Source organism: Amphiprion ocellaris, chromosome 22 (assembly GCF_022539595.1).
Source record: "Amphiprion ocellaris isolate individual 3 ecotype Okinawa chromosome 22, ASM2253959v1, whole genome shotgun sequence".
In the NCBI taxonomy this organism is placed as follows: domain Eukaryota; kingdom Metazoa; phylum Chordata; class Actinopteri; family Pomacentridae; genus Amphiprion; species Amphiprion ocellaris.
Window position 1 is genome coordinate 9,384,266 of NC_072787.1, and position 12,332 is coordinate 9,396,597.

The window sequence follows — 12,332 nt, forward strand, 5'->3', positions numbered from 1 at the left end:
AAATGCCCCTCCAATCACTTTTCATTTCTGAAAATGATTTTGGAGTATTATATGGCTTGAATTTTTATTGTCTCAGTCAAACAGTGCACTCAATTACTGTCCAATTTGGTTTCACGATATCTGCTGTAATAGATAGTCTGGTGTGCAGCAGACATGCTGTAAGTCATTTCATCTTCCTTCCAGTGCTTTGGTCCTCATTTAATATCACCTGAGAGGCTCATATGCTGACATACAGTCTTCAGTAATATAATAACCTATTTTCCACTTATCCTAATCTACTTACCTGACCCTTTATTTTTTTTCAACTCTCTCCAGTGTGTGCCGAGGTGGAGTGTTCAGCTGTACCTCAGAGCTCTGTGATGGTGAGTGATGCTCTCTTACAGCTGCATTTCTTGCACTTTGTAGGGTCTGTCTTCTAGCATGAAAGCAAAGCAACAATGATGTTTAGACAACCTGTTGATGGATATATCACCCTATCTATAGTAACAGCTGCTGCACCAGTTGGCTGAAATGACTCCGCAACAGTCACAACAATCAGAACCTACAAAGGTCATGGCCTGGTTTGTGTTTCTTTCTTGTTTTCAGTTCTTTATTTAACCATTTGAACTTCCTATGAATTAAACAGAAGTAGCTTTGCAGTTAGAAAAAGCATTAGAAGTCAGCGAGCAGTCAACAATGTGAAACCCTTCTTCCATTTTTAAAACAAGTTTCAATAAATATACATTCCAAAAAGAGGGATGCACATTACCACATTGGAAGACAATTCAGTAAGTTATTTAAGTTTCAAAACCAAAAACAATAAAATGTTTAGAGATTGAGCAGATTATAAAAAACAAACACAAGAGCAAACACCTATCAACAGAATCCATATGCATTCATTAATATTCTAAAATGTAGCTGGGACTGCTGGACACAAGAAATCCTTTCTGGCTGTAACTCAGCAAATCTGTTAATTTCCATGGAAAATGAGGACGTTTTTTTTTTCTTTATATGTATGTCTTTATATGTACTCCATTGGGGCTACACAGTGGTTCGGTGGTTAGCACTGTCACCTTGCAGCTAGAACATCCCTGGTTCACATCTGGGCCTTCCTGGGATCTTTCTGCATGGAGTTTGCATGCTTTCTCTGTACATGTGTGGGTTTTCTCCAGGTTCTAAAACTTCCTCCCACAGTCCAAAAACATGCTGAGGTTAATTGTTAATTCTAAATTGTCTGTAGGTGTGAATGTGAGTGTGATTGTTTGTCTCTATGTGTAGCCCTGTGATAGACTGTTACCTGTCCAGGTGTCCCCTGCCTTCACCCTCAGTCAGCTGGGATAGACTCCAGCCCTGCATGACCCTAATGAAACTATATTTTTGTATTACTACTACAAATATATAAAAAATACAAATATTTTGTATTGTTCCTGTGTTTGGCCTATATATATGCTATGATTGATGTCCTGGTTCCTGCTCACTCTCCAGCAGTTTGAATCCTCTCCTATCAAGTGTGATTTCTGTTTAGGTAATACAATATTTAGTCTGATACCACCATGGAAATTCTTGATATTTATGTGACTTCATGCACTTCGGTGAAAGTCAAAATAGCTGTTCCATTTCCATTTATGTATTCTGGAATGAGATGGTTTTGCCATGAAGCCTTTATACATTGTGAATACCCATAGCCTACTGTTAAACTCAGCACTGACTCATCCAGTTCAGTTTTTAACAGCTGGATCAAAATAATGATGTAATAAGAGTAAAATAAGTAAAAGTCTTGTTTTTCCAGGGCCTGTTTTAACTTCAAAGGATACAAATCTTCATCTGATTTTTTTTGATTGAACTCTCCATCACTATATATCCAAATTTATTTTGTTCAAAAGGAAGCCATAATGAACCTTTACCAATGTGAATGCGTTCTTGGGTATCAGTATGTGTCAATATTTACTTTCAGATGGAAAAGATCTTATAGTTCTGTTGGAGTACAGTTTATTGTAAAACTCTGCTCTCTGCACATTTACTGCATATCCTTCATATTCACCTACAAATATCCAAAAGCCTAAATAGTTCATAAAATATTTCAGAAAGTTAATTTAAATATTATCAGACATAATTTGCACATATACAGCCTTTACCAGGAGTTGGTGGGTTGGATGTTGAGTTTCATATCATGTGGGGTTCCTCAACTAGAATTGTTCTTCCCATTCGTCTCTTCAGATACACCATAAATCCAGATATTCTCTATCAGCCTGTTCTGTCAGTCCGTTCAGCTGCTTGTTAGTCCACTGGAGGACCATTTCAGTTACTGTTGACTGTAGTGCTGATTCTGCTTTGTCCACTCAGCTCATTCAGCCTGTTGTGTGGTTTACTCAATTCTTGTTAAATCTCCATGAGCTGTTGCTTACTGCCCTACCTGAGTTCATTTAGTGTAGTTTGGAAAGTAGCATCACCCACTCCATCTTCCTCACTCACCACATGGGTTGAGGAGCTCCTTCATTTGTCACTGTATTCTGCTGTAGACATTCTTTTCCTACATCTTGTAGCAACCTTGGTTTCCATTCTGTACAAAAACACACACTTTAATAATATCTGAAAAACACTCAGTCATCCTACTAAACCATGAGTGACTTCAGAACTCAAGCTACCACCTGAAACATTCACCATAAACATGCACTCTCTTCCTTTTTAACTTAATTCTTGAGCTTTATTTCAGTTTCACCGTCAGTGCAATACACTTTCATTGTTGTTTTTCTTTTTCTGGTTTACAGTTATCTTCTTGTGTATTTACACTACTATTAAAAAGTCTGGGGTCACTTAGAAATGTCCTTATTTTTGAAAGAAAAGCATTTTTTTTCAATGAGGATAACATTAAATGAATGATAAATCCAGTCTAGACATTGTTAATGTGGTAAATGACTATTCTAGCTGGAAATGGCTGATTTTTAATAGAATATCTACATAGGGGTACAGAGGAACATTTTCAACAACCATCACTCTTGTGTTCTAGTGCTACATTGTGTTAGCTAATGGTGTTGAAAGGCTCATTGATGATTAGAAAACCATTGTGTAATTATGTTAGCACATGAAAAAAGGGGGAGTTTTCATGGAGAACATGGAATTGTCTAGATGACCCTAAACTTTTCAATGGTAGTGTAGTTAAAATGTATAATATAAAAACAAATCAAACACATCAGAACACAGGGAACAAACCAAAATCAATACACGTGCTTTCTATAAATGTGAGAATGTTTTATTTCCTCCATCTCATAGTCTCCCCTTACTTCTTGGATCCAAACGTTGTGTGATGGAGGATCAGATTTTAACTGCTTCACTGTAACAGTCTTAATGGCAGCCTCTAACAGGATTTAGAACAATTAGATTGCAGTGCTTCCTTCAAAGCCTCCTAGAGTTACACCAAAAACCACAGCATTTGGGCTTTGGGAATATCTTAATGGAAGACACTCAGCTTTTCAGGAATGTCGTTAGTTTAAATGTGACCATGCAGTGACATCTTGAACTAGTGGGTGGAGAAGGAGCTGAACCATCACAGGTAGCACAGTGTCACAAATCGCAGCCACTCATATCCTCATATGAAAGCTGAATGTGTGAATATCTCTGTGGTTTCATCTGAACATCATCCTGCGTCTTCATACTTCTGGTTTTGGAACTTTCTGGTAGGTTGTAGTTAATGTCCTTTTCCAATATAGAGCAGGAAATTCAGGTATTTCCCAACTTGGGTGTTTATTTTTTCATGTAAAAATACAGTCAAGGATCTTTTATTTGGATCAGTAATTAGCCTCCTGAGGCTCATGAAAAGGTACACTGGGGCCAAAGGTATTAACAGTGGAAATCCATGTAATGAGTGATAACGATGAGTGTAATGAGTGTAAAAAACACCCAGCCCAACACATCGTATAAATAATTGTAGTAATTAAAGAAATAATAAGAAGTCCTAATCCTCTGAATAACAACAGTCTCCTTCCCCTGAAGATCTCTGTGGCTGTTTTACAGTCAGACACATCTTCCATGTTTGCTACTTCTCCTCTAACATGCAGAGAACAGCTACAATCACTAACAACTATTTAAACTGCCACACATGGAAAATGGCTTAAATTTCTCACGGACATTCGTCTAAAATAGTCTGCTGTTAGCATTTGCACTATTTTAATAGTTTGTGGTGTGTAAAACCTCTGGACTGTATTAATCTGTTTAAAAGGGGATATATAACTGGCAGACCATAAATAAACGAACACTGGTCAGGAAGTGTTTGTGAATCTTTCAGAATGTTTTGGGGAAGCTGCAGGGGGTTCTACTTTATTCTCACCTGAGTTTGTGTTTCCTGACTGTCTACCCAGGAGTTAGTGACTAAAATGTGTCTAAGACCAACAAATAGATTATGAAGAAGATCTAGGCTCACAAATACAAGTTTTGCATCATTTCAGGTCAGTTTTGCTGTTCAACCTTAGAGCCTGACAGATGCACTTTACATCCTAATTCACTTCCTCACAAACACTGTATTGCAGGAAGTCATAGCACATATCAAATTAAACTGACCTTTAATCAAATAATGTTTGCTAGAAAAAGTATTTTAAATTAACGTCAGATTTGATCATGGTTACAACCTGCATAGAACTCAGTGTCAGTCTTTATACTCTTTTCTTTAGTTTGAATTACTGGTGAACTTTTCATTGTATAGATATGTTAACATTTAGATCCATTTTCTGTACTTATACCCACACATAATATCTATGCAGTGACGTATTAATATCACACCACAAGAAAGAACCAGAGCCTGAGAATTACATCTGCTTTTATACCTACCAGTGTAATGAGAAAACATCTACACAGTAATACCTCTACTGTTCTTTTATCTTTTACAAATTTCACACTACTTTTTAGTTAAGTCACAAAGTCTGTCATTCAGAGATGAATATCAAAATAAACAGCAGAATTTACCCTTTCTGATGATACTTGTTGTTTCTCTGTGAGCCAAAAAGGAATCCAGTTTCTAAATGACAGCAAATGTCTGCTCTACCTCCAACACAGTTGTCATTACACTAAAACATAGATTTAGACTTTTCCTTGCAGTGATTCAAAAGTAGTGTTGAAAAGAAGAGTGTAGGATGAGTCATTTAATTATTTTTCCCAATATCTAAGTCATATGGATGGGTGGATATCCCACCTTCATGTTTCTGATTCAGATTCCAGATGATCTTGTCAACAAAAATATGAAGCCGTATCTCTATTGCTACATAAAACAAAGAAAGAATTTCCTAACATGATATACTGACTTAATGGAAGATCTGGAGAGTCTGAACCCCTCTGACAAATAACTGCATGTATGGCTGGTCCTTATAATCACCAACGTAAGACCTTAAATGTAGAAGTAGTAAAATAATCTTAAAAATAGGTAATTAGGGTTAGAGAATGACTTTAGTCTAAATGGAGGTGGACACTGTTGGAGTTGTTCCCTGGCTCAGGTGGAAACTTTTTTCTGTTTCCTGCTTTTTGATGCAGCAGATGAATGAAACGCTGAGCTAAAAATGTTGGTTAACATTAATTGTCCCCTCCAGTGGACTGCCAGTGGTCCAGCTGGTCCCCGTGGAGTCCGTGCTCAGCTTCCTGTGGTACTGGACACCAGACCTCCACCAGATTCATCCTGCAGCCCAGCCAGTATGGAGGAGCTGCATGTGAAGGTCCGAACCACCAAACCACAACCTGCACTGCTCTGGACTGTGGTGAGTGAGATCAGTGATGGCGTATATTTGTATTATTATTAACTGAATCAGTGTGGACCCTAAAGCATCTGTTAAATACAGTCAGTACAGTCCTGCCCTCTTAGATACCGGTGCTATTCCTCAAGCTTTGCACAGTAAATGCAGTTTACAGCGACAATAGTGGAAGATTTAACCATATTTTTGTCATATTTGAAGCAATGGGGCTGTGACACACCCATATCAGTGTATGCCACAGCAAGAGCTCAACCTCTAAGAGAAAATGAATGATTGAGAATAATAATTCATTGGAAAGCCTCAGTTTGTCACATGCTGCAGTTTGTTAGGAAGCTGCATCAGATTCCAAAATATATACTCTGAATAATTATGAAAACATATCTTTACTGCCAGCATTTCAAAACATCAAATGTTTGGGTTATCCTTGATGTAAAGACTAATATTATAAATCTGAAAGTGTTGTTTATATGAAATGCTGAACGATCTGGATAGAAAGGACTGTTCTGAAAATAACATGATACACCTTGTATGTCCAGACCTTATAATGGCCACAAGAAGAGTTTAAAAGTAATGAAATTACTACGAGATAAGATTCAACTTCCCGGTTTATTCAGAGGCTGGGGTCAGCCACAGAGGCAGCTTTAAGGGCTTGGTGATGCTGGAGGTCCCTTCCAGTAGCCCAAACCTTACCTGCTGAAACACCTGGTCTTTATGTCATAGTGATTATCACTGAACCTGCACGTGCTCTCATTTTCTGTCCGTGTCACCCTATTCCTATTCCCATACTAATTCGTCTGAACACCTACCTGAACATCTCCCCTCTCCTCCTCCTGTCCAGAGTGTCCTGATGGGGAGCAGTGGAGGAGGAGCTCATCGGAGGAGGGGGCCCCACTTTGTGAGAGGAGCTGCCAGGACATTTACTCCTCCTCTCCTGTCAACTGCAGCCGGTCCAGCGAGGGCTGTGTGTGTCAGGAGGGGCTTTACCGAAACCTGGACGGAGTGTGTGTCATCCCCGCCTTCTGCCCCTGCCGTGACCAGGGCGTCCTGCAGGAGGTAACACCGGCTCACACCCAGAGGAACCACACATCTGCTGCCTAGCAAACACTGTTCCTGCCTCATTGTGGGTGTGTCTGAAGCGCAGCGTTAATGTGGTGTTTACGTTCCATCCCATTCACTCCCATTGTGTTATTTACTCATGAAGAAGGGCCTATTAGAAGATGAGTGACAAGCCCCACAGGCCACATTACAGCACAATGCCTCTCCAGCCCTCAGCCTTATCTATTATTCAGGAGGTGCTGTAGAAAGCCTGACTGCAACTGGGCAAGCCTGCCAGGAATTATTTATGAAGGCGGGGATATTATGGGATTATGAAAATTAATCATACATTGACAAGAGGTCAGGTCCTCTTCTCTTGATCTTTCTTTTTCAGGTCTTTCTTTTTCATTCTCTTTGTTTCTTTCTTTACCCTTTTTCACAGTATTGTTTTTCAGTTTCTCACCCCCGCCATCTGTTTTCTCTTCATCCCAATTCTCCCTCAGTCTTCCTCTTTATTTCCAATCCTCCATCCAGCCCTGCTTTTCACTCATTCTTCCTATCTGTCTTTTTCTTTCTCCCTGTCTACTCGTCCTCTCTTTTTCTGTCAGCTGGTGATGACTAATATCCACATAAAGACCTTCTATGGTTTTCTAATCAACCATCTCATGACTATTAAACCAAATGGCTCAGTGGGAGCTGCAGAGGCACTTAGTGGCTGCTTCTAAAACTGAGCTCTTCTACTGAATGATCCAATGTCTGTGTAATGCATTATTATAATTACAGCATCATAACATGCCATTATAACCTAATATGCTCCACAGTGCAGCCAGGGTTTTAGTGGATTTTTGAGAAGAAATACATCCTCAGCTACAACCAGTTACCGGTACACTTTATCAAACCTGCACTCCTGCCAGAGTGCATGCAGGGTAATGGGCTGTTCAATTCAATTCAATTCAATTTTATTTATATAGCGCCAATTACAGTCAAATTGTCTCAAGACGCTTTACAGAACCCATATGCCTGACCCCCAGAGCAAGCCAAAAGGCGACAGTGGCAAGGAAAACACCCTTTTAACAGGGGAAAAAACCTCGAGCAGACCTCGAGCTCTTTATGTTGGGGGGACCCATCTGCCTGCTGGCCGGGCGGGTTGAGAGGGACAGAAGAGGTAGAGGGATAGAGGTAGAGGGTTACAGGTTGAGGGTGGAGGTAGAGGGATAGAGGTAGAGAGGTGGGGGGAGGACACAAGGACCATAAAACACATCAACTGGGTTGAGGCATCAACCCAGTTACTGCATTTTAAAAGTCTAAATATGACATTTTGTGTATGTGTGAGCCAGGCAGGATCGGAGTGGGAGGAGGGCTGTCTGTCCTGTACCTGTGTGAACGGAAGGAAACAGTGCCAGCTGAGGTGTCCTCCACTGTCCTGTGATGAGGTGAGATACAGAACCTGTAAATCCACATCTGTCTTGTAGCGCATTAGCAGTTTAATGTTTATTGACAAGCATCTCCAAGGAGAGGCAATTACAATTAAAGCTGCAAGCAGCATTGAACGGGTCCTCACGTCCTTGCTCGTCAGCAAGTCTAAGCATGTCCACCAAGTAGCGCTGCGACTGAGAGTGTATTTCAGCCTATGGATGTGATGAAGGCCAGACTCTGATCACAAATGCATTACAGACAGTTTAGGAATAAAAGGCAGATTGGCGCATGTACAGGCTAGTTAGTGAGCACTTCCTGTTTCATGGCGTAACATCAAAATTCCCGGGGCCGCCATTTCCACGTCCTCAGACTTTAGTTGAAGAATTTTCATAACTTTTGATCACCCATGCTTGGTGTACATCATGGCCAAATTTCAGCTCCGTCGAAGTTACCCTGTTTGAGTTTATAGCTTTGGAAAATGTGCAAAAATTGGTTGAAAATCATCAAAAATAAGACACATAATTCAAAATGGCCAACTTCCTGTTGGGATTTGGGCATAGTTGTCAAATATAGTTTTGTGTGTCTTCACGAGTTACATATACCTACCAAATTTCATAACTCTAGGTGACACGTACTGGCCATAGTAAATGTTTGAAATTTTCCAGGTGGTGCTATGGAGCCATTTTGGCTCAAACCTATGCAATTCCCATGGAATGTCAATTTTTTCGCCGGTCCTGATGTGTTGTGCAGAGTTTCATAAGATTTTAAGTATTTTTAGTTTACCAAATTTGAGTTCCAAAAAACGGGAAAATAATTCACAATCAGGTTTCAATAGGGTTGGATCCTAAATATAGCAACACTACAGGCTTTAAAACACTTTTTCAAGATGCAACTCATATGGATGAAATCTTTTATCACAGATATTATATATGCTTATATTGCAGTATGCTGTATGTCGTTATCTTGGTGGAAATCACAATTTCTAAACTTAATAAGTGAATGGGCAATTACGTTTTTTGCTGATCCTGAATACCAGGAAAACAGCACTCATTTGAACTGGGGCAGCAATATTGGATATTTTACCTTAAATTCATTGCTCTCAGTAGCCTAAAACACCAAGAGATATTGGAGGGATAAATATCTGAGTAGGAACTGCAAATAGCTCCAATACCAGCAAGCAAATCTCTGTCATTTCATTGAATTATCACTTTGCTTTACCTTAAGTTTGTTATTTAGTGAACTTTAAGCCCTGTTGGCATGGGAGTATATTGCCTTGTATGGGTTCATTACAGATATTGATGTTACTCCCAGGTACATTTTCCATGTCTGTACATTTATGTATGTGTGTTTGTAAATGTGTGTAAAATGTCCTGTCCATATTAGACCAATCTTTAGGTAATAGTAGTCCTATGTGAACTGGCATCACTAATGGATTCTAAATTAAAGTTTGGACATCATGTTGGGTGCAGATTCAGGAGTTGTATGTCGCTACACAGCACGGCAACAAATTCACAATGAGGTCAAATCCATCAAAAGATTCAAATCTGGAAAGGTGATTACAAGGATGATGTGCAACATGCAGTACGGAACATCTTGCTACCTGTCAATGTCATATCTGCACGTAATGTCATTAAATCCACGTAAAACACAAACTTCAATATCCTGTGGGAATGGGAGACATGAAACAGACACAAGGGGGGGATTTCTAGATAAAACCACCAGGTGATACTAGGGCTTTACTTATTCACTGCATAAATTTCATCAAGAATGAGGGTCTCTTTTATAAGAAAGACCCAAGTACAGGAATATAAGTCTGAAACCATTCCTCGAGTTATTTGAGTAATTTGATTACTAAAATCGAAATAATAGTTGGGTCAAAATTCTCTGAATCGAGGCTTTGTTTAGTCCACTCCATAGTATACCCCAGGTCACTAACTGGCGGAAATCACATGGATGAAGTCCGAGTGCGGACCCAGACTTCATCCATGTGATTTCTACATCACCAGCTAAAGATATTTTCTATGGCTTTGCGTTTCAGTTAAAAAACCCTGTACTATACTACTATACCCCTGTACTATACTATATATGTACACCGCAGATGTCTGCCCATGTTCCACCAGGATGGTTATTTCTTTTGCACAGTGCGCTCACTTATGCTTTTGATGCTGTAACGCACATGCCAAGCTAGGAATCTGATTACTCGATTAATCCTCAGAATAGTCGATAGAATACTTGATTACTAAAGTATTGGATAGCTGCAGCCCTACAGAAATATATACAGTACATGTACTCTAGATTTATGCCACCAGAACATTAAAATACAAGCAGTCATCATGCACTTATAAGCACTGTTTAAAACAGTCACAATATTAGAGTTAGTTGTAAGTAGAACAGGAAGGTGTTTATGTTGATATTGGTTTGCATTTCATCGCCGTTGTGTGGTGTGCATTATTCTATACCAGTCTTCCCTTGGAGGATGAGGTGTTACGAAGAACTTTTGAAGTCATCTTGTCTTGTCATGGAACTGGAGCATCCATCTACAATACCAAAGTTGTGACTTCAGTACAATACATATCTGCCTAAATGTCTTGATACAGATACTCAGCAAAGACCTACAGCATTAGGAAACGTAATGGAATAATATATGAAAGAACACAGAGTTTAAATTTAGTATTAGAATTCTTTAATAATCACAATGCAGGGTAGTGGAAGATGTGAATTGAAGCCATAAAACAGCAGGAATGAATTAGCATTCTACAGTGTGTTCATATACTTTATATTCAACCAGAACTGGAGGAACTCTTCATTAAGATGAGCTCTTTACACATTCACATCTCTACACCTTTACATGTCACACCGCTACATATAAAGGTTGAATCATGGTAGAGATAGGTGTAGCGGTAATTAACTGCACATTTTAGTCGTTCGCTTTGACTCTTTCTGCAGGAACGTGTGTGATCATTATACTGCGTACTTGTGAATACCTGATTTTTTAGCAGTTTGCAATAACTTGAGTTCAAGTTACCAGTGGAAAATGCTGTGTAGAAATGTAGAAATGTTTGCCACGTTAGAAAGAAAGCTAAATTAAATAGTAGTCATTGCCTCATCAAACTGATAATGAAAATAGTTTACTGGTCACAAAATGAATCAGAGTTTGTTTGATTTAGGTTTGATATGATTATATTATTGTTGTATTATCTATCCGATTTGCTGACCTGTTGCTCTTTAAATCCTCTGATCATGTCTGTCAGCTGTCAGTAAATTAGTGTATTGCATTTTATGTGTCAACTCTGTGGACAATCTGTGAAAAGTTGTCAGAAGCGCTTTTATTTGCAGCCGTGACTTTGATTTTGACCTCATGAAACTTATGAGAGCAGAAACACCTATTATGCCTGTAGGAAGTGGAAGCTGAGCAAACACAGCTCCACTGTCACAAATCCACACAACTCACAGGAAATATGACTTCTATTAAACACAGTTATACTGATACTACTCATTTCTAGTGGCAGGGTGTTGTGATAGTGCTCCGGTGTCAGTAGACCATGCTATACTACTAACTCATGGATGACTATCCTATCCTGAGGCCTCAATGTGACCTTAAGAGGTGCCGATTAATCTCCTTGACTACGTACTGAGTGTTTTCAGCTGTCTGTGCCTCATCTGCGAGGCAAATACAATCATTTACTTTCATATAAACTAATCTGTCCTTGTACCAGATCTAACTGTTGTGTCTAACTAGTTTTCTATTTATTTAGATTTGACACTGTTAATGTCTATGAGTAGTTCAAAGCAATTCAAAGTGTGATTTTCCCACAGTAAATAGAGTTTTATTTGAATATTTTTTAAAGCTGTGAAACAACCTGAGTCGTAGGAGAAGATTTCCGAACCTTGCCTTTACCTTAGAAACCCTCAAATTCTCTTAATCCTTAAATTCTTAAATCTTGCAACCCTTTGGGAATAATTGGAATAGCAGATGTGTATAGTAATGGTAACGGCAGAAATGACAGCGATATCTACACTGTCCTATCAGAGCTGACACTATCAGACCTAAACCTGTGAAATGCAGCACTCACAAGCATGTTGACATCTGCACAAAGTACAATCCAAATATCATACATATCTGTAGGTGTAGGTTCACATACAGAGGTATGGTGACAGAAACATCCGTCC

General features: G+C 39.1%; 1 protein-coding gene across 1 annotated transcript in view; it reads left to right on the top strand.

Moving 5' to 3' along the window:
• The window catches only part of sspo (SCO-spondin), a 99,024-nt gene that overhangs the window by 69,291 nt on the left and 17,401 nt on the right, over positions 1–12,332 (top strand). Inside the window, 4 exon segments of the mRNA XM_055006881.1 lie at positions 316–362; positions 5,553–5,717; positions 6,550–6,764; positions 8,084–8,179. Of these exon segments, the coding sequence (XP_054862856.1) occupies positions 316–362; positions 5,553–5,717; positions 6,550–6,764; positions 8,084–8,179 (523 nt within the window).